General features: G+C 38.7%; 2 protein-coding genes across 2 annotated transcripts; both read left to right on the top strand.

Moving 5' to 3' along the window:
* Positions 1-315: 315 nt before the first annotated feature.
* On the top strand, positions 316-4,706 carry LOC107711520 (mannosyl-oligosaccharide glucosidase-like; the record flags this gene model as incomplete). Its single annotated transcript, XM_016516507.1, has 2 exons — positions 316-509; positions 1,565-4,706. Coding segments are annotated over 2 exons (1,953 nt in total), but the record flags the coding sequence as incomplete, so codon positions are not given.
* A 6,857-nt stretch (positions 4,707-11,563) lies between these two features.
* LOC107711522 (Krueppel-like factor 6) lies at positions 11,564-13,371 on the top strand. The gene is made up of 2 exons (XM_016516510.1): positions 11,564-11,781; positions 11,970-13,371. Exons 1-2 carry the CDS (start codon positions 11,625-11,627, stop codon positions 13,232-13,234), a joined length of 1,422 nt encoding a protein of 473 aa, XP_016371996.1. The 5' UTR covers positions 11,564-11,624; the 3' UTR covers positions 13,235-13,371.
* The last annotated feature ends 14,061 nt before the right edge of the window (positions 13,372-27,432 follow it).

The raw sequence follows: 27,432 nt of genomic DNA, 5'->3' as shown, positions 1-27,432 counted from the left end.
TTCAAAATATCTTCTTTTATGTTCTACAGAAGAAAAAAAGCAATTTAGGCTGTGAACGACATGGTGATGACCAAAGGGTGATGAGTAAATGCTGACAGTGCTTTTATTTTTTAAAAATGATGTAAGGTGTCGGCAGCAATAGTATGCCGCTGAAGGACTTTTATTTTGAATAACAGTCATAATGCATCTACGATTGTTGTCAGCTTCGCAAAACAATGCGGAAGTGTCCGTGTTGCTGATTACAAACTTCAGTAGAGAACTGACACGTACACAAGGTAACATAAGGTAAAATATAAATTTGTTTCTGATTGGCAGAGCACTGCTGCTTCAGCTCCTGTGATCTCGCTGATGTTCTACACAGCTACAGATGTTCAAGGGTCCTTGCAGGCTCATGTAGAGGAGAAAAATCGCTTGAGCACTGTGACTGGAACATCTGAGGAGCTTGGCAACTTCAAGATCACATTTGGCAAGCCCACTGCAGGGGAAGGTGCTAGTGGCAAATATGCCAGGTATGTTACATTTATTGTGGACTACAAACTTTTGTAATAAGTAGCTTTGTGAACAATAGTATTAGTAATAGGGAGGATTGTAGGTTTTTAGCAGTAATTTACTGCAACAGAATAAATAATATAATAGTAATAATACATTAAAACTACATTTATTATAGTATTCTATTAGTAATAGTTACTGATATTTGTTAATAATATATATTATTTACTGATTAATTGTACCTTTATACAAAGCAACAAAACATGGAAAACTATTTTAGTTTTGAATTAAAAAAAAACATGAAATCTTCACTTGCTTCTCAAACACAAAATCTTATAATTTAATAATAATTAATAATATAATTTATGCATTTAGCAGACGCTTTTATCCAAAGCGACTTACAGTGCATTCAGGCTATACATTTTTTTTTACCAGTATGTGTGTTCCCTGGGAATCGAACCCACAATCTTTTGCGCTGCTAACGCAATGCTCTACCACTGAGCCACAGGAACACGTGAAATCTCACTATTAGTATGATTCTCAGATGAACAGAATGGAGGAGTGTAGGTGCCGCTTGTCTGACTGAGACATTATTTTTCTTCTTTTGGAGTTTTATGGAGGTTGGCAAACAAACGATAGGTGCATTCCCGCCACCTACTGGGCTGGAGTGTGGACCATTGACGGAATAGGATGAACTAAATAAAAAAAAAATACACTGAGACATTTTTCAAAATATCTTCTTTTATGTTCTACAGAAGAAAATTTAATAATAATTAATAATATAATTTATGCATTTAGCAGACGCTTTTATCCAAAGCGACTTACAGTGCATTCAGGCTATACATTTTTTTTTACCAGTATGTGTGTTCCCTGGGAATCGAACCCACAATCTTTTGCGCTGCTAACGCAATGCTCTACCACTGAGCCACAGGAACACGTGAAATCTCACTATTAGTATGATTCTCAGATGAACAGAATGGAGGAGTGTGAGAAAAAAAAAAAAGATAAAATAATGTTTTCTGTCATATTGTTATTTTAACAAGTTACTGTATTGTTTTACTCTTTTTCTTTTCAGATATAATTACTTGCAAACTAAGAGCCCTGGCCTTGATAAGCTAACAGATATAGTGAAGAACAGCCTAAATCACAAGTTTGATTTCAGTCCTCCTAAAGGTGAAAAAAGATTTTATTTTGCTGTGGATTCTTACAAAGTCACTAACCACCAGAACCAACAGAAAGATCTTAAGATGGAGAGTGATTTAGTGGTGCATCAAGTAACAGTTCAAACCCCTTTCCAGATTGAAGTTTTGTTTGAATCCGGGAGCTTCCGGGAACGACCGAATCAACTTGTGGGCTCGACGCTTACAGATGAGCTGGAGAAGCGTAAGGTGGCATTTGACGAGAAGTTTGAGAGTACATTTGGCCTCCAAGCTAAAGGGTTCACATCTTCACAGATTAAATTTGCTAAGGCAGCTTTAAGCAACATGCTTGGTGGCATGGGATATTTTTTCGGACAGTCGGTGGTACAATCGGTTTATAATGAGCACCCTGTGCTTTACCCTGAGGGTCTGCTGTTTACGGCAGTACCATCTCGCTCTTTCTTTCCAAGGGGCTTTCTTTGGGATGAAGGATTTCATCAACTTCTCATCCGCAAATGGGACACTCAGTTAACAAAGGAAGTCATTGCACACTGGCTTGATCTTATCAATATAGAGGGCTGGATCCCACGCGAACAAATCTTGGATGATGAAGCACGCAGCAAAGTACCGTCCGAGTTTATAGTGCAGCACAACGAAAACGCTAACCCGCCCACGCTCTTCCTGGCCCTACAGGAGTTACTAGAGCAGCTGAATGCTCAACCAGAGTTGTCTCAAACCATGATTCCTTTCCTGAGAAGGTTGTATCCAAGACTGCAGATTTGGTTTGAGTGGTTTAATACCACACAAGCTGGACCAATGGCCAACTCCTACCGCTGGCGAGGCCGGGACAAAGACACCAACCTTTTCCTAAATCCCAAGACCCTGACCTCTGGCCTGGACGACTACCCAAGGGCTTCCCACCCATCTGCTGATGAGAGGCATGTGGACTTGTATTGCTGGATGACCCTGGCCTCTGGCATCATGGCAAATGTAGCACGAATACTTGGGGAACCCCACCTGGTGTACGAAAACACCCACCGTACTCTCAGCAATAATGACCTGTTAAACAAACTGCATTGGTCCGAGAATCTGCACGCCTTCAGTGATTATGGAAATCACACCCAGGCGGTCTCACTTCAGCAGGAGAAAGTGTTCGTGCCTCCTGGACAACCACGGCACCAGTTCCCAGTCACACGGTTGGTTCGCTCTGTTCGTAAAGCCCCTAAGCTCCAGTATGTGAATGCATTAGGCTATGTTAGCCTTTTTCCGTTCTTGCTACAAATTCTGACACCAGATACGCCAAAAATAGAGCATATTTTGCAGGACATTCAAGATCCTGAACGCATTTGGACACCCTATGGCCTGCGCTCGCTCTCGCACTCCGATCCCCTCTACATGAAGAGGAACACGGAACACGATGCCCCCTACTGGCGAGGACCGATCTGGATCAACATAAACTACCTGGCAGTTAGAGCACTGCATCACTATGGCAGCATCGAAGGGCCATACAAAAAGAAGGCAGCTACCCTATATCAAGATCTCAGGACTAACCTTATCAATAATGTTTACAAGCAGTATATGGAAACTGGATACATCTGGGAACAGTACAATGATAGCACTGGAAGGGGGCAAGGTAGCCACCCCTTTACTGGCTGGTCGGCTCTGACTGTACTGATAATGGCTGAAGAGTATTAAAAATCAGTAGCAGGCCAGAATCAGAATGATAAATCAAGGTCAACTGGTGCCATATGTTTATTACAACAAAGTGTAATTCATTTTTACATAACTTAGATGGATTTTTTTATTTGTTAATTTAATATAATAATGAAGAGTCCTCTTTAAATATTTCCGTTTTACGTCCAGTTAAATGTGATTATATCCTCAGGTTCGAAAAGCCATGGGCTTTTTCTGGATCAGACAAAACAGTATCATCTGTGTGAACCAGGAGGAGACTGTGCACTTATTTTGGTCCATTGCTGTTTGGCTTCATTTAACAGAATAAATTAAAAACGTCCTATAAAATCATTCTTCAGATGAATTGAATCCTATACTTTATATTACAATCATATCTCTTTATGGATGGTGTTTTTAAAAAAAGTGTTATGTAATTTACTTTGATTATAAATAGGGTTGGAGATTTGCTCTCTTTCTACTGTATATAATTCATGTGTTAGAATTTGAATTGAATTGGCCACAATTCACAGCAAGTTGAATTGCAATGACAGAAAAAGTAATATGCTGAATTGATTCTTTCTGTTTGTAAGGTCTAGACATTTTAAAACTTTTTTTTTTTCAAACAAGCCTTTGTCATGCCAGCATTCTAAGTTAGTCTTAACAATCTTTACTTTTCTGCTTAAAAAATACACTTAAACTTATCTCAGTTCAGTTTAATTGTACTTTCTTAACAATTTTAGTTAGACGTGTAAAAACATTTGAAGAAATGTTCATATACTAAGTACAACAACAACAAAACAAGTTTAAATATGAAAGTTGATATTGTTTTGCAGGAAAGTATATATTCTCTGTCTGTGTCTACATGAAATTTTATTCTGTTTCAGGTAGACAGTCTCCGTTTTCTTTTAGTCATAAAAATGAGTAAACATAAGGTAGGTGTTTGTGCAGAAACCCTGTCAACATTTCTTGCCAGATTGTCAAATGAAGACTAGTGGTTGATTTCTCTTCTGCATATAGTTTACATTCAGAGTGTGGTTCTTGCTTCTTATGCACTAATGCTAACACTGAAGAATACATTCTATTTTTACAGAGGATTGAGAGGTGGCATTTTAAACGGTTCAACGTGATGGACCAGTAACCCTGTGCCAGTGTGAGAGTGTTTCAGGCCAGTTGACAGAACACTTGATCTTTCCAGCCAGTTCTGTGTTGCCACTGAAAACGTTACATTCATTTATCTTGAACATCCTTTTTTTATGGCTTACATTGTATGCATTGTACAATGCAAAAATGACTTGTGATAGCCTTGGAAGCATCAGCAAGAATATGTTAAACTACAAACCAATCTGTAATTTTTTAAGCATTGTATGACATTGTTTTCCAGATTTTTTTTTATTTTTATGAATATGGAGCTACATTAAAGCTGTAATAAATTCCAGCTTTGTAGGAAAATAGTGAATTTTTTTTTAACAAAGAAAATTATATTGCTTTTATTTATTTATTTTTCAAGAAATTAAAATGTTGGTAGGTCAAGTAAAAATCTTAACTACTAGCTGACCGAGTAAGCAGAAAAATCCTTATTGTTAAGCACAGTTTAGTGCTTTATTTGTAGCTTGAATGAGTGCAGATTTTCAAACACATTAATTATGTGGCATGACTTAAAAACAATTCTTAATTAGAGGTAGTATTTGCATTTCTGATTTTATTAATCTGAGCTTCAGAATCTGTAATTTACATATACATTAGTGTATTAAATTACTTTTGCTGACCTAAAGTGTCTTATACATATTTTATTTTAATTTGCTATTCATTCAGTAGGTTTACAGTTTAATGAAGCAACACTTTTGGGGCCCGTAAGAGGATAGGTAGCTAAGCTTGTAGATTAATTGTGTTCGTTTAAGTGTGTTGTTGATGATGATCGGAGGGAAAGTTCAAAAGTGTTGACATCCCTCTGTTTACACACTCCTGGTTGTGTCAGCAGTGTTTTGGAGACTTAAGCCTGTTGATGTGTCAATGCTGTATTTGATATTTTTTATTTAAATTTTTTTTTTTTACTTCAATATCTTTTAACACAATGAAAGAACCATGTGGCAACGTGAGCAATATGACGAATGATGAGAGATGAGTTAAACACACATCTTCCTCTATATTTTCATTCCCTTTGGGCAGCATAGCATGTGTTTCCTCATGGGTATTGCCATTTGAAATGCATCTCCCAGCCTTTGTAGTTTTTGGTTGTTCGGTGTGACTAAAACACTCAATGCGCAATCCCCCTCCCTCTTCTCAGACGCACGGTACAATGGGATAATAGCCAAAACAGCATTAGCCAGATCTAACGCACAGGCATAAATAGATGAGTCAGAGTTCCTCCATTTGCGCATTGATGAGATCCCGAGCCTCTGTTTGCATCTATTGGTAAGAGTAGTTGGGGCATATTTACGTGAGTCACACTTTCTTTTGCCCCGTAATGGGACAATTATTGCATTACATTCTCAAAGCTTCCTGTTTTATGAAGTGTGAGTTTCATTTGCTGATTATATCAACTCATGGATAACAATTCACAACCTCATTCAGTCGAGCTCAAAAGAATCAATATTTTAGTGTGGAGAGTGTAAAGACCGTATACGACTGATAGGGGGAGCCATTTACTCACACTCTGTGCGTCAAACGAATGTAGTTTCTGACACCGGCTCTTGACAGTGCTCTCTTTTAAACAAGCTACTGTATCAAGTATAGAAGACTTGTCCAGCTCTACTTCAATCAGTATCATTAGCCAAACAGATTGTGACGTTGTCGTCTCAGGCCCTCAGCTGTGTTCTCTTGATTTTGTGTGGAATGTAGTGAGTGTGGCTCACAGTGCCAGTGGGTAAAGTCTTGTGTTTGTTATCCCTGACAGCGTTCTTTCCATCTGTCATAAGCACTTGTTACCTCAGTGAATCAAGTGGTGATGTAATCGCTGATACAGTGACGTTCAATGGCGAACATCTCCCACCACCACAGGCTGATATGCGTCCCATGGGAGCTTGAGTTGCTGATCAACAAGCACATGTATGCTGAGCTTTGCCAAGCGTTCACCCTTTAGCAGTGCAACCATCAAATCCAATCCACTGTTGTCTTTTCCCCTCTCTGTTCAAACTCTTTCTTTCTCACTTCCTCCCCCTCCTGTAGCCTCTCATGCTTGCTCATAATCTTCAGTGTAACCTCCAGACAGCACTCTCGCACACTCGATTTCTAGGGCCAGTGCCCCAGTGCCATTCACCCCAAAACCCAACCTCCCTCGGCCAGCGCTGGTCTGTGTGGAGATTATGTAAGCCTGCCTCTATAAATAGTGGCGTTCGGGATCTTTTGTCTTTACCTGCTCGCTCTTAGCCCAACAGTTTTATTTCTGGAGAGCTTGTGGAAGCAGTGCCATGCAGAGCGCCTGTTACCATAGTTACTTATGTTAGCGAGGAAAGAGAGAGAGAGAGACCACATTCTTATTTGGTTTCCTCATAGCAGCAGTGCAATCTGTTTCAATAGACTCATTCCTTTTCAGTCTGTAGTTGTCCCTCAGAAAAGGTGAATTCTTTTACAGGCTTTTATTGAATCACCTTGATAGGGTCAGTCTTTATGAAGTCTACCTCCTGAAGAAATACGCAGTGCTGGCTGCTCGAATTACACAGTAGGAAGAGGACTGCCATGCAAGTGCACAATGAGTTTGTTGATTTCTCCAAATGGCTCAGGTGGCAGCTGGGGAGTTGAGGAAAAACTTATGGGCCTCGTCCCCAGTAACAAGGAAGAGTGCTACAACATTGAGCGCCCTGCTGAGTAACAAGAAGTGAGCCCTGTCGCCGTGGTGCCAAGTTAATTTAAACTCATTTATCGTGATTAGATAACTCTAGGTAGCTGGAGGAGAGCCAGATTGGCTTGCTGGTATGCGCTGTAGCTGTGGCTCAGAGTAGAGAAGAGGTTGCTGGGAATGTGGGGGTGTCAGTCAGAGCGGGCGGGGAACTGCTGGAACCCTCTGCAGTCACGATCAGGAAGAAAGCCTAAGCTCCGGCCCCTCCCAGCCTGAAAGGCGAGGATGGTTGTCCGGGGACAAGGGTGGGCGAGCACAAGGGTGTATTTCTGGAACTGCAAGGGAAACCTGCAGCTCGCTGAGTGGGGTTTCGGTTCTGCAATCGGGCTTCCCTAACCCCACTCCCACACTCCTTAGACGGAGGAGAGCGATAAGTCGCCGGTTCAAAAGATCCATGCTTTCTGAAAGGGGCTCAAGCGCTGGAGCGTGGTCATGCATGGGATTGTGATTGAAAGGGAAAAGAAAGCAAAATTATTTGGCAGCGTGATGCAAGCTTGCATCGAGTCGTGTTTCTGGTCGTGGAAACTCTGATGTTAGCTCTCCCAATCCCTTTTTTCGGTTTCTCATTGTTGCTAGGGTTTGAGGAAGATGAGCCTTCATCCAGTGCCATTGGGGGGTTTGTAATATGGGACATACTTCAGAAATGTGATGTGGAGGGCGTATGATTCCTCTGCCTCTTGAAAATCTACCAGACATTCTTGAATGTACTCCAAAGCCTTTCTTTTCAGTACGTCGTCATGCATGTCAAGCCCATAAGCTTGAGCCTAAGCTTTTTGCAATAGTAAATAAGTTATTTTATCATAATATTTTACAGAAATCTTTGTTGCTCCTTTTTATTGCTCTGTTTTTGTACTGTTAGATGCAATATTTTCCAACTTTCTCTTTGCAGTGCTGCTTCTTCCTTCAGCTCAATCATTGCTTTGGGAATTAGTCAAATTATGTGTGGATACGATTAGACCATTTGATAATGGTGTTGTTTAGCGTTCTACAAAATGCTGCTATGAACAGATGGATCACGAGCATGAAAAAAAATGAGTGAAGACAGTGTAGAGACAATATTCATTTCATTTTCACATGCACTGCACTGGCAGGAGCTTATACTGACAAACCAATATTATCTATAGACATCTATTTTGCCATTCGATTCTATTCAAACACTGAATGGGCTTGAAATATCTGATGTTGCAGTGGAGCTCAGATCATCCGACGTTTCCTTTCAAACAAACTTTTAAGAAAATACTGACAGAACGATGGTCTCATTACACTTTTACCTTCATTGCATTTCTTTGGTATAATAATCTTGGTAAGTGCAGGAATTACATAAATCCATTACTGAGCTCCGTGGCATTTTGCAGAGGCGAGAGGTGAGCGCTACTCGGCAGTTATCACAACAGCGTCTCAGTGTTATGAACTCTTTAAGAGGAGAGCTTTTTAATAGGTTTAGGTCAACTGGAGAGGGAGATATTAGGGGCTCGAATAGGGGAAAGTAGCCTGATGCGAACAGTTACCTCCAGAAAATGTCAAACTCGTTGTTAAGTGTGATTTTGTATCATCATAATAAGAGGAATATTTCATGCACCACCAAAGCCAGTTCCATCATGCATATGGCCGCTTCTTTGTCATCGTGCTTGTGTATTTATGGAAACCTCGCCTAAATGGGTTACATGGCAAATTTATTTACTCAGGGCTGTTCCAAAATAAATGAAAAATACTGCCAGTATTTTCAACTATTGTATGCACATGCTGTTCAATAAAAAATAAGCCATAAAAAAAATTTAATAAAAAATACATAAATAGATTTGGTGAACAAAGGATACTTGAGTAGGCATGTGCTAAATAAGTGCCTCGCTTTTTTCAGCCCACTGCTCAACATATTCTTCCTCGTCTCTTTTTGTCCTCCATTGGTGCTCCAGTGGCCTATGTAAAGTAATATTGCACAAGAGTAGCAGTCACAGCTATTAATGCACCGTTGGATGGGGCAAACCACAGTTCTCAAGTGATTTTAAAGGCACCTCAAATTCTCATAAAGTTTCCACCTACCTATTACAGGACAAGTGGACATCATTGTCCGCCATGGTTCTTTAACAGAGGTTTTGCAAACCATGCCATAAAGTACTGCTTAAGCTGGTAGCTGTTGTTTGGAACATGATAGCTCTGATCATTAGCTGCTCCAAGCTGGTAGACCATCTTGAACCACAGTTCAAGCTGTTTTTTGAGCATGGTGGCTGGTCAGCCAGCTACTATGTTCCAAGACAGTTTCCAGATTAAACTGGATTTTGCAACAGGGAATTAGTTGTAGAGAGTAAAGCCACCAGTGTAGGAGTTTCCATGTGCTACTGTTGTAATTTTTAGAACATTTGGCTAAGAAGCTGCAAAACATAACTTTAATTTTATTAATCTAAAATCTAGGCTACTTTTTTGTTCTTATGAAATGCCTTCTTAGAAAATCTGTTTTTAGATATTGTTCAATAACTTTCAATATTCCCATAATTTCTTGTTGAAGAGGCAAAATCCTAGAAATTGGCCTAGATTTGACAACAGTACATGGGTAATTTAAACATTATACAACATTAATTTGCTTATTTTTATTTTTTTTAAAGAATTTATTCATTAAAAAAGTATTTGTTTTAATAACAAATTGTCAAGTGAAGTAAACCACCTAACACTTTGAATACATCCAAATAGACACACATAAGATACTCATTTTTTGAGTTAATAACATATAACATTTGAGCTTATAGAGCTGTTCCTTAAAAAGTTCGAAATCTCATTCTATTTTCTCTTGTAAAATGTAGTGACCTTCACACAGCCATACCAAGCATTATAAAATTGTGACTGCTCTTTAAAAAAAAAAAAAAAAAAAAAAAGAATAATAAGGCCAACTTATGCACTTATTGCTTTGTTGTTGATGAGACTTTTGTTTACAGTTTTCTACAATTAAACAACCTAGACATTTTAATTGTAACCTACAAAAATAATAGAAAAATGAATTTTCATTCAGAAATTGAAAACATGATCATGAAGGGGTCTCTAAGTAGTCTATATTTGAATGAATTACGTTCGTTTAATGTATCGTTACAAAAAAAAAAAGGGCGAAGGAGAAAGGAAACCGTTATCAGTTCGACTGTTATATTAGACCGACAGCAAGAATGTCACAGTTATAGCATTGTACACAGACTGCAGGCCGTGAACTATAATTGTAGAATAGAGGAACTATAATTGTAGAATAGAGCAGCCTGCTATTTCAAGTGGCGCTCTCCATGGTGCTGGACAACAGAGCACTTTTAACGCCAGCTCTGCGCGACAGGATGGCAGAGCGTCTCAACAATCTACTTGTATGAGGAAAATATTCACATTTGTCTCAGGGCCGTTTTACTTAATGTTGTATATTATAATTAGTTGTGTATTCTATTTTATGATGTTCTATGAAGTGTGTTTTATCTGTATCGAAGTATATCTAGTCTACAATCAATCGAGCTTATGTTCTGGAAAATGTGAATTTTAGGACTGCAATGACTTTACAGCCTAGTCAAGGTAATGACAAAACATTAATAAGGTGATAATATAATTTACGCTAAAAAAAACGAGGGGAATATGAATGAGAATTGCTTTCCAAGCTTTATGCTACATATTGTAGCGTACTGCAATGCCTTTTTACCTCATAACTCATTTGCATGTCCTAACAAACTGAATTTCAAAACAAATATGTCTTCGTTCACAGTCAGCTAATTGCTTAAATTAATCTTACGCAGATATTTTTGTCGCTATAAACAACAGCATGTCGTGAAAGGTTGTGATGTGTGTTAAACACCTAGAAGCAAATAAAGTTTTACAAGACGTTCATAAAACGAAATTAAAGGAAACGGACTGAATTCGATGTCGATTTTTTAGAGGTTGATTTTGACAGAGACTGAAAATGAAAAGGAGCTTTTTATTAAACACTTTCTGTTTGTTTTCGTCAGGAACGCGTTCAGATGTCTACGAAAACGCAGTCTAATGCATAGTGCTTTAATTTGAATTAGCTAAGAAACATTCATAGCTTAAGTCTGGTTCTCCGTCGTTCCCGTACACTTAACGACAGTCTTGCTGAAGCGTCAGAACCGTAATTCTCCTTTTTTGGGGAAGCCCGTCATATCCTCTGTCCATATATGGTCACGAAGATGACACGCGGCGGGGAATCCTCTCACTGGAGACAATGAATGGGGAGGAGGGCTGATCGGTGAGACGGAGTGTATAAAAGCCAAGCGAAGGGAAGCCGTTGGTGTGAGAATCAACAGATCTACACATCTACATACAGCTGGAGAGCTATATTACCTCGACGCAGATCTCAAAAAGAGGGAATTCCAAAGTATTTACATTTCTTTTTTGGACGAACGCCTTCACGGACTTAACTATCGGATCGGTTTTTGCTCTTTCTTGTGTTTGCAATACCCCCTTATCAATAACCTGCTCGGACTGACAGCCATTGGAAAGCCATTCACGGAAAGATGCTTAACAACATGGATTTGAACTCTCAAGATTCTTTCTACTCTCAGTTTGAAAACTGTAACAGTTCTGCGATAGGGATGGAAACTCACGGCTCCAAAGACAGCCAGAATGTTTTCATGGATTCTGGAAGAACAGCATCTGCCCAGTTTGCACACGGTGAGTTTCTGACAGATCTTTAAACATCTTAGCTCTGTTTATTAAAGACCAGATATCAGTACTGCTGCATGAAAAATAATACAATGCAAGTTAATTCAAGCCACTCACGAAACTATATCGTTATATAACTGATTGCACATTTCACTGAAGGCACTGACGCATCCCTGTCTTTTTTTCCACCACGTCAGGTGCGCCTATTACCCCCAAAACGGAGCCCACGAGTATAGATCAGTATAACTCTTGTCAGGGTCCGAAGGAAAGCTACACAAGCTCCTTAGCTTACTCAGGCAGCTTCTACGTGGAAACAGCTCAAGGAACACCTTGCAGCACGGAAACACTGCTCAACATGATCACCGAAATCGTTGGCATCTCAACTACCCCTGTCTCGGATGCGCATCAGTGTGCAGACGGTACGATGAACGCAAGCCGTAGCAGTTTCGGCGACGAGGGCGTCCAGACGCAGGCCTCCACGTGCACCACCCCGCCGCTGTATTCCCCGGGACAGGCAGGCCACAGCTACTCGGACTCCCAGACGGCCGCGCAGGACCAACACCCCGCTGCATCGCATTTAAACTTTGCCTCCTCTGCGCAAGACGCGGAGCCGCTGTCTGAGAGCGCGACGTTCCCGGTGGTCATCAAAAATGAATTCGAGAGCAGCTGTTACGAGTGGGGGGCCTTCAATAAGTCGTACTTGGATGCTGGCTTCCAGTCAGAGCCGTTCTCCATGTCGAATAGTTTTCAAACTGATCAACAACAGGTGGACGTGAAAGAACTTTTGGACTCTTATTCTCCCATTTGCTCAAACCCAGAGACTGAATTCAAAGTGGAGAGTACCCTGAAACAGGAGCAGTGCTTTGGAGATACGTGCACACAGGGCTTCAGTACTCCCATGTTTAACTACTCCACTCCAGTTATGAATATCCCAACCACCAGTCTTTTAAAACCGACCATTTTTCCAAATATTGAACTCCAGTCGAGTTGCGACACAACCTACTCGACTTCCACAATAGACTCTGTACTGTATTCATCATTATTGCCGGAGTCTTTCAGTCAAACTTACACACGGGCTCAGAAACCTAACCGTGTAAGAAAGAGCCCTGCTTCCTCTACCGGACCGGCCAAAGAGAAACCCTTCACGTGTCCAATGGAGACCTGCGACCGGCGCTTCTCTCGGTCGGATGAGCTCAACAGGCACATCCGCATCCACACGGGACACAAACCTTTCCAGTGCCGCATCTGTTTGCGGAGCTTCAGCAGAAGCGACCATCTGACCACGCACACCCGCACTCATACCGGTGAGAAGCCCTTTTCTTGCGATGTGTGCGGCAAACGCTTTGCCAGGAGCGACGAAAGGAAACGGCACGGTCGGGTGCATCTCAAACAGAAAGAAAAGATGGAGTTGAAGCCACAAGTAGTCAACGCGTGGCCATTCACTTTGCCAGAGGCCATTTAAGCGAAAATTGTGAAAGGCGTAATGAGCGCTCGTTGTGCGTGATGTCAAATCTTACCGTCTTGGAAGATTTAAGCTTACTAAAACAGTAGCTTAGGCTACAGAACACAACTCCAAAGCTCAAGTGAACGTCGTGGCAACTGATTCAAGCGACCCGCATGAGCGTAAAGGTCCACTGAGGATCCCTTTTTGTGAAATAGGGAATATAATTTTAAACCTGGACCTCCCACATTGAACCTTGCGTGCAGCTTGGGGTGTGTGCAGCAAGTGAATAAACTTAAATCGAGTGTTTTTTTTAAATTTACAGTTTGTCCTCGACCATTATATTTCTTAATCGAGGAGCGTGTTTTGCAGAACACATGAACTGCAGTTCAGCACTTTCACTATGGAACAGCTCCAACCTCGACCTTGCATTGTAATGCGGCAGTAAAACGCACAGCTGGAATGTATTGCACTTATCTCCACTTTCGAACTTAAAATGGTTTTAATTCGTGCTTTTTTGGTCTTTTCTATTCTAACGCTGTCACCTGTTTAAGAATTAAGAATTCTTTAAAAATGCATGTACAGTATATGTTTACGTGATATTAATAATCACTGATAGATGCTTCACAGCACAAGTCAGATTTACCTCGTTTTACAATATGGTGGCATTATTGATTCATTTGTGCCAAGGTTTTTACAACGTATTTTCCCCTTTATATCTGTTTCATTTTGTTGCTATGCTCTATCGATTAGTAATTGTGTTGTACAATTATACAATCCAGTTCTACTGTTGTCAAATTTACACAGCGAGTGGGAAGAAATAAATACATTTATATGCCAATGATCATTTGTATTTTTCTAACAAGTGCTACTTTTTACATTTTATTTTGAACTGAAAGACTATTTATATCTTTATTTTCAATGTGTCCCTTGTGTTATGGAAAACACGGGCCACGCATAAGATGTCTTGAATTTCTTCAGTCCATAATTTGAATGTATTAAGCCATTTTTAATACCATTGTCTGCCCTAGGTATCTGCTATTCGATAACAGGTACTCTTTCTCTTTTTTTACCAGATCATAATTGTGTGTTAGTGTGTGACCATGTGACCCTAATTCATTAATTATGAATTATCCAGTTCACATGGCTCCTTTATTTTGTGATGTGATGAGAAAAAAGTAGAATAGCACAAGGTTCGACACTGCTGTTAAGTGATTAGAAAGCATACGTTGCTGCAGTTTTCAATAGTTCTTTCACATGATACTAGAACAGTTTCAACATGCCTTTCAGTCTAAAAGCGTTTGCATTGTACTAGCTGAATTATTCAGTAGAGGTAATGGGGAAAATGTAGAAAATGTGAACTTGCCTTAAGTTATCATAATTATACTGGAGAAATTATTTTGTACATATCAAGACCATTTATACAAAAAATGTTGGATGAACATCGATGTTTGTTATTTTTATGACAAATATTTATGAATAAAACCATTTCTTGAGGTGTTTAAGGAGAAAGCTTTTTTACTGAGAATGGTCATTTAAATGATACGACAAGCAACATTTGCTATAAATGTTATTTTGTATATACTCCTCCCATCCCTCCTGCCCTTCTCATGCAGACATCTACACTGGCTCTGAGATCTTGCAATCTGTCGCCAAGTGCTAAGCAGCAGCAATAGGGACTCCTCAGCATGTAGGCTGCCCTGTATGCATGACATGTCCCGCTGGCAGTACATCACTGACTCCCACTCCAGTGCGTAAGAGCCTGTGCTGTCTTCCTGACACTCTAGCTACTGTCAGTGATCAGCGTGTGATGGACCGCGCAGCGTTACATTTCAGCATAATATATTTGATCAAACTGTGGCATAGATCTCCTCTGATGCCATCTCTGACCTCTTTGGAACAGGGTGTGTCATGGATGATAAGTGTTTAAGTGCTGCTTTTGTACTGTAGTGGCTTATAGTTATAGTGCAGCACTTTATCCATGAATGATATGCACGTTTTCAATAGAGAGGAGAAGAGATGGAAGACTACACTCTTAAAAATGAAGGTTCTTTATTGGCATTGATGGTTCAATGAAGAATCTTTAAAATGCATGGAACCTTTCCATTCCACAAAAGGTCCTTTAGACTATTAAAATATTCTTCTCACTAAAAGAGGTGTTATTTCAAGAATTGTTCACTAAATGGGTTTTAAATGGCACAAAATGGTTCTTCTATGGCATCGATGTGAATATCCCTTTTTGAACCCTTTAAAAATAAAGGTTCTTCATTGGCATTGATGGCTCCATGAAGAACCTTAAATGTTTCTCACACTGAGAAAAAAAATGGTTCTTTTAAGAACTGTTCACTGAAAGGTTCTTTGGGGAACCCAAAATGGTTCTTTTATGGCATCACTGTGCAACCCCCTTTTGGAACATTCATTTTAAGAGTGTGTATTTAAACCAGAAACCACACATGCCATATTTTCTAAATATAACCAAGTCTCACTAAGTGTCAATTTTCCACAACTGAGAATAGGAGTTAGGCTAAAATTAGCTCAACTCATTCTACTCCCCTCACTAAATAAAAAAAATAAATAAATAAAATAAAACAACTCTAAAACTTTGGTGAAAGTTTTCTTTTGGGTTGATGTGGCTCCATGTTACTAAAAAAGCAACAGCCTACGTTAGGCAGCCATATGTCTCATACAGATATCAACAGCCACATAATTGGTCTGTCAGAATCATTCAGAATCTTCATTGTAATAGAGTGCTGCAGGTATGACGTTTTTTTGTAGGCCAAAACCCAGAAACAAGTTAGCATTTAAGCACTTTTGTTCCATCGTTCCAAAGTAATTAGGCTTTTTGAATTGATTTTTGGTTCTATGCATGATAAAGTCCAGATATTTTCGCATTTTATTCTACAACTTAAAATACATGATTAATACAAGCTTTCGCTTGTCTTGAAAAAGGTGATTACTAACAAGTGGCTAAATTGACTTAGAGGTTGTTGGTCACATTAATCATCATCACACCAAACAGGAAACTCAAATACTCTCTAGTCCACTTTCACAGCCTCGTTGTGTTTTACGCTCTTGGAAATTTCAGGGAAAATGTTTTTTTTTTTTATTAAGACAATGAGTTAGTGATGGTGACATTAAAGTTATGTGACTGTGCTGTAGTTCATTTATAGCCCTTGCTTAGCCTTCTACTTCTGGCAATTTTATTAGGCCTCAAAATTCATAAAAGTTGTGTTTATTTGTTGCGCTATCTTCCAGGTTGGACTACAAAACCGTATCATTACTCCAACTCATTATTGCACAGAGTGCATAGACAAAGGCTTGTGCCTTTAACCTGACAATACATAGCCTACCTACATTGGAGAACGTTAGTGGCAGAATTAGTTGTTATTTCTTAAAGTGATGTGCCACTATGTGTATTTTTTCTTTCAATCAGTGAACAGTCAACTTTAGTAAAAGTAGTTTGTAGTTTATTTTTTGGCGTGTTAAGTGGTCTCTTGTTGTTAAATTCGGTTCAGGAAAGACCATTTAAAAGGCAATTCTAGCTTTTATATAGACAGATTCATTGTCTGTTTCAAGTCGCCAGTTCACAGTCAGTGAAATTTCTCCATGTCCGTCAAATTAAGTGTTTGTTTTATGACGCGTAAAGGCCCGACTTTTAAAAGCCGGAGGTCTCGTTAAGTGTTACTAGCTATATAGGTCTCAAGTACACCTTATTAATCATAGTTGCACTTCAGACTAAGCTAAAAGACGATGCGGCCGGTAGATTGATCCGTCCCAGTGCAATCATTGCGTGATTTTATATCCACCTTGACGATGTGTAGCCGGCGTAGCGTGGTCCTCGGGTGGGCTTCGTAATCAGGGTGCATAATCATAAGCTACTGATGGCAATCAGCCTTAGCGGATTAATTCGTCGGATGGCTTCCCGGCCCGACGGTCCTGTCTCTGATCCTGAAGAAGGGTGTGGGTGTTTTGGAGAGTGCAAATGATTAAGATGGAGAAGTGGCGAGGTAAAAGAGCTCGTTATGCAAACATTTAAGTGTTTGATTCTCACCATTGTTCCGAAAGCGAATTTCTTCATTAGTATTACTGGTCAGGGTAGACACTAGTGGATGGATTCGAGAACTTGCCGAGGTGTTTTTATTCCGCAATAAATGGCAAATTAATCCAAGGGGTCAAGGAGTCGGAAACATCACTATGGCAACAAGGGTTAAGCGTCACGGTGCGCCAAAACGGAATGGAGAGGTGAACATTTTGAGTGAGATGAATTGCCTGAAAGCAATTCAATCACATGATGGAACAGTTCAGAGCTGTCCTTGATGGTGCGGTGGAGGCAAAGAGTCTTTAGACCCTAGAACAGTTCATTTAAAACTGTTAGGAGTTAATGCAATGCAGTCGGTATAATAATAAAGCAGGAGAATGGTGATTACAAACAAATAATGCATGTCTTTTTGTGGGTTACACTATCTGCTGGAATTGAAATATTGTTTTGTGTTAGTTTTGACTAGGTGTGTAGCGCACCAATGAACGGAATATTACGTTACCCAAATTTAGCCTCGTTTTAGCCTAGACATCTAGGCTATATTTAGACGTCTAATAGACGTCTTTTAAACTCAAAATTGCTTGCTGGGATGTTATAGGCCTAATGTTCTGTAAGTATTTTTTTTTACTTTACATTATAAATGTATAATATTATAAAGAATCCATCTTTTATGTAATTGGAATGTGTGTAAAAGTACAAGAAAGTACAAAAATACCGTGTGCACATTCGCAGTGCAGAAGTGCGCATGTTTATTTACGTTTGGCGCCAGTTGGAGGAGAAGACTGGATATTTGTACCTGAGAAAAATACACAGAAATACATAATAAGTTTTTCTGGCATATTTTTTTGATATGTCATTAAGGTAAAAACGCTAATTGCCTTTGGGTACATGCTCGCGGTTGCTTTCTCTGCGCTTGTGACTTTTCATCTGAGCGCGGCAACAGATGCTCTGCACATGGGCAAGTTTTGCTCGTAATATGTGTAACCTGCGTGTAAATTGATATTGCAGTCGGATTGCAAAGATTAGAGTAAATATAAGTAGTACGTTTGAAATTTGCAATCGGATTTAGTTCATTCTGTTTGACAAAAACGAGTGCATGTAAACTTATTCACCTATTAGGGCTTAATTGCTTTTTGTAACTAGAAGGCAGTGATGTACTACTCGAGTCAGTCTCAAGTCCAAGTCTAAGACCATATTTTCAGGAACATTTGGACTTGACTTGAGCATCACAACACTGCTAGAACTGTCTAATAGTTATTAAAACAAATAATGCAACGTAGGATTTAAAGCCTTAAGGCTTACCTGGGCAATGCATCTGATGTGGGGTTAAATGGCAGGATACAGTGTTGAAGAGTAGACCGGTAATGAGTGTGACTGCCATTGTTACATTAGGGATCAGCTGGGAAAGATGTATTTCCATATTAATTCAAAATGTAATTAAAAAAAGATGTTCAGATTAAACATAAACGTGTGAGTGGGCAACCGCTGCAGCCAACTTTTTGAATGAACTTTTAAGTCAAAATCCAAACTTGATAAGCTGCGTCAATTTGCTGACATTTGGACAACAGCTCCAGTTTGGTATAACATTCAAGCTGTAGGCTATATACTGTATCAAAACCCAGTATAAAGATATTCGTCCCAGTTACTCAACACATTAAGCTAAAATGCAAAAATACCCATGCATCCATAGCACACATTCATAGTTATGTCCAAAAAAAAAAAGCTTGAGTAGAGCTTGAGTTTTACCCTCTCCTCAGCGGGACAGTGATTGTGGTGTGGCTGACATTTGTGCCACGGTAATGAGGCTTGGCCAGCAACGGCTATGTCACTTTGGGCCACCCATGTCAGCGTGTGTCAGAGAGAGAGGAAGAGGTAAAGAAAGAGAAAGAGAGAATGAAATTGGCTAAGATAAAAAGAAAGAAACAGCATGACATGTAATCGGATATGGAGAGAAATTGAGATTGTTAAGCGTGAGAGAGAAAACATTATGGTCAGTCACAGTCACACCGCTGCCAATGGTTTCACATGCCGTGCCAGACGATTGAGTGCCACAGTGAGGCAACAGTTACCTCAAATGAAGCTTACCTCTTCTGAACAACTAGAAATAATCATTGCCAACAAATTTGTTATTTTATAACTTATTATTTTGGCCTCTGTGTTTTCTGTGTTAATAGAGTTTGTGATTAATATTGTTTGTAGATTACATTTCTATATGGCAATAGATTCCTGCATGTTTATAATTTTTTATACCACCCCCCAACCCCCACACTATCAGAATGTAATAGTTGAAATCCTGTTCCAAAAGGGCATTAGCAAATGAGTGGGTTGGCTGTGCTTAACTCACACTGTCAGGGCTCGGCAGGAGTAGTCTATACATACACTTGCTGTACTATTCCTCAACACTGCCTGTGAATCATGGTGCCATTATATGTGTATGAGCTGTATGCATATATATCATTTGTGTCTGAACAGACATGTTGCTTTTTATGCTGACATTTTCACATTGGTGTGTGCTTGAGAATTGACAAGTTTGTTGTCGAAACACTGCAAAGTGACTTGCACATAAAATACCACACAAACATAAAAGTATGTGGCAGTGGCCCCCTGTGCACTCTTAAAATGTAATTTAAAGATTGTGTTATGGTTTGGTAAGAATGTCTTTATACAAGAATCTGTGTATGTTAGACATTGTTGGCTTGACTTCCAGCTAAAACTTCTGAAAGAATAAAAATGAATGCATATAATAAATATTAAATGCATTATCACTGCAAAAGAAAACAGTTAATTCAATAAGATTTATGTCCTTGACACATCAATATTTGTGTTGAGTGTCTGTTTGCCTAAAACAGTAATGTGTAACACAAGAAGCTGCAATACTATTCTTTGACAAATCCTATTATCATAATGTCACCTGTCTGCTGTATAATCTGCAGATTTTATCTTAATAGTGTTAAGCTGCTTTTCTTTATCCAATTTGTTTGACTTTTCTTGACTTCTTGATTAATAGAAGTAATAATTTATTCAGATAAAAATGACTTGCTTTCAATAAATAAGTTATATTTAGGACCGCAACTGTCTACTATTAGTCTACTACACTAGTATCTACTATTAATATGTTGCATATTGAATGGAAATCTTCTGCTTTAATTTTTAATTTTTTTTTCCAGAAATCATATTTTATAATTATGTCTCATCTGTGTTACACATTTTATGGGAAATGTAGGAACATTGCAACCTCATTAACCGTCTCTGGTGCACACTGGTGACCAGAAATATTAAATTCTTTGTTTAATCTGGTTCATTTTCCACTTGTATTTAAGCTGTGTTATTTGTTATTGGTCTTTGGAGAGTATATGCAGGGTATTGTGAAATAAACTAAGATTTTCTTCTTCTGTTTGAGCAGAAACTGTAAGAGCCTTGTCATCTCCCCACCCCCTCTCCCTCCCACTGTGGCTTTTTACTGAAAATGGATTGTCACTGAGAGTGTGTGGGGGGGGGGACCTCGCTGTGAAAATACACTAGCTCTTTAAGGACTCTACTTGACCAGTAGTTAGGCAAGACCATGATGGAGGATGAAACTGACCTCCGCTAGTATCCTGCAGTCCTTGAGCACTTAGAAAAAGCTGTCATTATGTCCTTTATTAGCAGGCCATTATAAATTGTATAGTTAATTGACTTCATCTAAAGCATGTTGATTACTGAAATGACAGGTTGGATGTTTGGTGTATGTGCAAAGTAAATAGGACTTTACCCTTAAAAGCAGAGCAGGAAACAATAGTTTCTTTTTTAGAAAAACCTAGTTTTCTTACCCTCACAAGGCCGCATAAGGTGAGATGTTTGTGAACCACTGGGAAGACACATGAAGTCTCTTCTCTACAGTAATTATCAGCATTTACTACTGAGAGGAAGTGTTTCCGATAGAGATTTAGCTTCTCCATTCTCTGTATGAAATTACACTATATATATAGCCAGCTAAGAGATTGTCACTCCCTGGACACAACACAATCTTCACCTAGGAAAATGTGATATTTTCTCACAGTACGGACACTCGAGGTATTTTTCACAAGTTTGATTTTAATCTAGTTCATTTTGCTGACAAATCAAAGAGTTTTGGACATTATTTCTGTTCTCAAGATATTCCATGTGAAGGGGTGCCATACATCAACCAGCAGGAGCACCTTTGATCTCCTGATGTTCACCGCTTGTTAGATACCGTTTACATCTTCTTAGTCTTGGCTGGTCATTCAGATCTATTAGAAGTCAATGGGAGACCAATCTCAGTCCTGTTTCTCTCGTCCTTTTTTCAATGAGCTGACTGGATTGATGGCTCAGTGCATTCATGAAGTGTCAGCCTACTGCCATTGGCGATCAGTTGAGTGAGGAAAGCCTAGTCTTAAGAGGGAAGCCCATTTCTTCCCTGGGCTGCTCTACCCTGTTTGCTTTGTGCCTAACAGGCCAGTGGCAGGATGTGCAGGTTAAGTATTAACCAATACAGTGTATCAGGATGCCTGTGGTAAAAGTTATGGGCATTCTGTTGACTCGGTCTAACAATTGACTATGTCAGAGATCTCCACAGGCATGATGTCCGTCGTCCATCTTTATCTCTACATTGATAGATATCTGCATTTAAGTCGCAAACAGCCTGTGATGGATCTGCATACTCTTATATAATTTTAACCGATGTTGTACAAGCTTTGATAGATATACTGTTAGCAACTGAACACTGTAAGATATATCCCATTAAATTTATAGCTGTGGTTGCCAGACATTCAGCATAAAAAAGACAATTACAATGTGTGTGTGTGTGTGTGTGAGTGTGTGAGTGTGTGTACACTACTGTGCAAAAGTCTTAGGCCATTAGTATTTTCACCAGCAAAAAATGGTTTTAAATCAGTTATTTCTATCTTTTGCTGTATTGTGTGTCAATAGGAAATGTCAGTTTACATTTCCAAATAGTCCTTTTGCCATTAATTGTAATAATCCAGTGAGATTTTTGTTTGCACAAGGAGTCTGACAACAGCCAATGCTCCACATAGAGATCTGATCTCACCATCTTCCAGTCCGTCTGGAATGGCATGGAGAAAAAAAAAAAACTGAGACAGACTAAATCAAGAAGAACTGTGACTCTCTAATATGTTGTAATATATATATATATATATATATAGAGAGAGAGAGAGAGAGAGAGAGAGAGAGAGAGAGAGAGAGGGAGAGAGAGAGAGAGCTGTATATAGCTATATAAAGCTATCTGGTTGCTTGAATCGTTTTTTCATAGTTTTATTTCCAAAAACCATAATTTTGACAGTACTTTACAGTAAAATGACATATAATGTGATGTTAAACCATTTAGAATTTTTCACTGTATTTCGTAAGGTATCTGACAGTTAATCAATGAAAAGGTTTTTATTGTAATTTTTTTTTTTTTTTTTGCTGCAGAATTAAATTATTTTCTCTAAGAAAAATGAAAAATCTGTAATGAAATACCTGAAAAGTCATCATTTACTCATCCTGCTGTTTCAAAACGTAGTCTTTTTTTCCAATTCTTTTTGACCCCATTAACTTTAATTTTATGGACAAAAACTCTTCTTCTTCAAAATCTTCCTCTGAGATCCTTTAACATTTAATTTATGTATCTGAAATCATTAAATTAAGCAATTGAATTGAATGCAATCCGGATAGAAATGTATTTTTTTTTGTAACCTGCTACTGCTTTGTAAAAACAATACAAGGTTAATAACTGCATGTATTTTATTCAGATCTCCATCAAAATGGGCCCAAATCTTCTGTCCAGGCGACCAGGGCTCAAAGTTTCTCCCGTAGCGGTCCAGCATAGGCCAGATGTACTTTTATGTGTTCAGAGCAGCACACCTCATTATGTACCACAGTGCCCTTACATCAAACACCCTCATTATATTTGACAATGGGATGTGCGCCAGGCGATTCCCTGAGCTGAACGGGGGCTATAAAGTCTAGCAGGTTCAAACAATTTAGTCTTTATGGATATGCAACAAGGGCCATGGGCCACCCTTCTTGTTTTATGCAGAGATTGTTGACTTAAGGGGTAAGAAGGGGAAATTCATGAACTTTGCCTTACAGCTCACGGCAGATTGCGTGAGCGTCAAAGCCATGGATTGGAACAGTTTCACCTGTCAATCATCCCAATCATCAACCTGCCTTGGATTGTCAGTTCCCTCAGTATGCGCAGTATTTTAATCATTACGAAACTGGATGCATTTTTCTGAGGTGTAAAAAATTGGGAAAGTACTGGCTCATTGTACAGTTAATACTACTGGCAACCATATCCACCCCAATGTTGAATTGATTCGCTCTCATCTGAAGCGACTCTATTTTTGGTTTACAAGTATCTTATACCATTTACATAAAAGCCCATATTGATCCTAATTCAAGCTATATGACTGCAATTGATGCGAACCATTGCTAGCGGTTAAACAAACTATTAACATGCAAATCAGTGTAACAACTCAACAGCCTGTTGTCATACCTGGGCAAGGAAACACACACACACACACACACACACACACACAAGAGCCATACTTGATAAGATATACTCTGTTACTATGGCAACATCTGTGGCTCAAGCTAAGAATGCAGAGGTCTGTACTATTGTCATTGCTGAACGTGATTTTCACATATTTATCTGCACAGTGTCATTAACAGATAAAGATTGCTCGATTTTTTTGTGCACAAGTTTCACTTGACGTGTTAGTTTTCAAAATCACTTCCCTGTGCAATTACAAAGTCTTCAGTAAGACAACAATCCTTTTTGTGGCATTTAGTGCCTAATCTAGGTTGATATGCATATTGTGTGCCAGTTATAATCACGCCCTTCACTTAGGTCTTGTTTGTTCATTTTATCCTCTCAGTATGTTCAATGGCCACTTGAGTCGTATTATTAGCACATACTTGCTTTTTCATTGTTTGTTCACACAATTTCACAGAGGGAAAAACAACCTTTAAGTGTTTGCAGTGAATTCAAAATCTGAACAGAATTATGGTTGATTTCAAATATATATATTTTTATATTTCTTTGACTTATATTCAGATTTTTAATGGCTTACTAGCTGTCTCAGTCTCTGTATATCTGTATATCTTTTGGCTGGCCTATTTTTTTTTAAATATTTTAACAATATATTTATATTTTGCATTTATATTTAATTTTATTTATTAAGTATAATGAATTGTCCTCCTGCAATAAATGTAATTATGACAATGAATAATACAGTTATGTTGATTATATATATTAGCACACAATAAGTAGTTGATTGTAGTTAATTGATTTGATATGCAACAGCACTTCTGTGGTTGTGGTACATGCAGTTGTTTGCCCCCTTTGAGAAGCTCTATCTGTTGCTGTACCCTGTTGATAGTATTCTTGTAATACAGGATGTGAGTAATGCATATTGTTTGCAGGTGTATTGATTTCCATTTGACTTTAATAGAATTGCACTTATTATTATTATTATTATTATGCGGACCATACCATTGCACAAATACATAATCAAGTTTAGTGTAGCTAAGAGATTTCATTCTAATTTCTTGCTTTGCTTCAATACTGCACGTCTCCAATGTCTCAGTGTTTAAATTACAGTGGAAAAACGACACATTTCAGGCACATGCTAACGTTGCTAAGCAAACAGAAGCTAATAATATCCTCAGTAAGCATTTACTGCTAAAAAGCTATGGAAAAGCACAGCACATCATGAATGGAATCCATCAAAATACAAAAGTAGATGACAGGCTAGTAGTTAGCCCATAGTGTGGTTGTCACTTTTTGAAATGGCTGAATTAAAAAGACTGTAGAGAGAATGTGTGTGTGCATGTGCATGTGTGTGTGCGAGTGTTGTGTGTGTGTATGGAAGGGTTAGGGGGAAAACCCTTCCTTTAATTGAGCTGTGCTGAGGATGACAGTGTTTTATCTGCAGCAGGTGTTTAGGAATTACTGGTCTCATTAAAGGCTATTCGAGGACACCGGAATGCACACGGCTCTGTAATATTCCCCTGCAGATAACAAGATAGAACATTGTTATCTGTACGGGAGCAGATGAAGGTCTGATGAAACTCCTGGTGCTGTAAGTCATGTCTGCTACGACATGCAGTATTCATAGTGGGACCAAACTGTAGTGGCTTTGGTTGAAGTAGTATTTGTAGTGCTGACAGATAGATAGATAGATAGATAGATAGATAGATCTACTTAGTTGTCTTCTAAGAGACAACTAAGTCACTCATTTCAACCACGGCTTGATTTTACATTTTGCATTTATATTTCATTTTTTATTTATGAAGTATAAGGAATTGTTTTCCTGCAATAAATATAATAGAATGTCAATCAATAATACAATTGTGATGATTATATAAATTAGCACACAATATTGAAGTAGTTGTACTCTATGTACATTCATATTTATTTTTGTCATGATTTCAGTGATATGCAACAGCACTTTTGTGCTTGTAGTGCATGCAGTTGTTTGCCCCCTTTGAGAAGCTCTATCTTTTGCTGTCCCCTGTTGATAGTATTCTTGTAATACAGGATGTGAGTAATGCATATTGTTTGCAGGTGTATTGATTTCCATTTGACTTTAATAGAATTGCACTTATTATTATTATTATTATTATGCGGACCATACCATTGCACAAATACATAATCAAGTTTAGTGTAGCTAAGAGATTTCATTCTAATTTCTTGCTTTGCTTCAATACTGCACGTCTCCAATGTCTCAGTGTTTAAATTACAGTGGAAAAACGACACATTTCAGGCACATGCTAACGTTGCTAAGCAAACAGAAGCTAATAATATCCTCAGTAAGCATTTACTGCTAAAAAGCTATGGAAAAGCACAGCACATCATGAATGGAATCCATCAAAATACAAAAGTAGATGACAGGCTAGTAGTTAGCCCATAGTGTGGTTGTCACTTTTTGAAATGGCTGAATTAAAAAGACTGTAGAGAGAATGTGTGTGTGCATGTGCATGTGTGTGTGCGAGTGTTGTGTGTGTGTATGGAAGGGTTAGGGGGAAAACCCTTCCTTTAATTGAGCTGTGCTGAGGATGACAGTGTTTTATCTGCAGCAGGTGTTTAGGAATTACTGGTCTCATTAAAGGCTATTCGAGGACACCGGAATGCACACGGCTCTGTAATATTCCCCTGCAGATAACAAGATAGAACATTGTTATCTGTACGGGAGCAGATGAAGGTCTGATGAAACTCCTGGTGCTGTAAGTCATGTCTGCTACGACATGCAGTATTCATAGTGGGACCAAACTGTAGTGGCTTTGGTTGAAGTAGTATTTGTAGTGCTGATAGATAGATAGATAGATAGATCTACTTAGTTGTCTTCTAAGAGACAACTAAGTCACTCATTTCAACCACGGCTTGTACTAAACACTGCTGAACTTATACTACACTGATATACAACCTAGAGGATATAGAAAAAGATAAAATTTCACTGCAGCTTACACATTAACCCCTATTATAATGTTCACATTATTTTGTCCAGTCCCTGTAGATAGATTTTCATTGCGGTACCTCGTGCATATTTACAATACAACCACAAGATGGCGCTAATGTCTTACTGCAATGATGTCCTCCGAGTCTCCGCACTTGTTTCAGGGTTTAGACTGAAAGGTTGCTTCTCAATCTCTGCACTGCGCTTGTTGCACATTCGATCAGCTGTTTAACACCGCCAAATAACAAAACCTCTGGACAACAGACCAATGCTAAAATCATTATTTATTTCCACCACAAATTAGCCAGGTTTGACGCATGATTTTTTTTTATCCAGATACACTAACACAATTATTAAGCCTACAAGATCTGATCAATGAGTAGCCTACTTGCTTCACATTAGAGCTCGTTTTTCCTTTAGACTTAAGTTACTCAGATAGAAATGTCTCTGTTCAGTTTAGAAGATTTTTTCCTTTAAGAAAAAGAGAAAGATGCGCGATCAACTTAATACAAATTATATAATATAATATTTAAATAAGGTAATATTTTACAGAACATTTTAAGAAATTGCTTTGACTTTAGTATAGGGCTGCACGATAAATCGCATGCGATATTTAACGCGCATCTTGTCAGAAAGCCGGTTCTGTAATCAGCGGTAAATCTCCATCACGTGAGGGCTTTCACATTGAGCAGCATTAACTACACAGAGCCGTTGTTCAC

The sequence above is a fragment of the Sinocyclocheilus rhinocerous genome, unplaced genomic scaffold (genome assembly GCF_001515625.1).
Source record: "Sinocyclocheilus rhinocerous isolate Xijiao unplaced genomic scaffold, SAMN03320098_v1.1 scaffold2252, whole genome shotgun sequence".
Classification (NCBI taxonomy): Eukaryota; Metazoa; Chordata; class Actinopteri; order Cypriniformes; family Cyprinidae; genus Sinocyclocheilus; species Sinocyclocheilus rhinocerous.
This window is presented reverse-complemented; position numbering and strand designations above follow the sequence as displayed.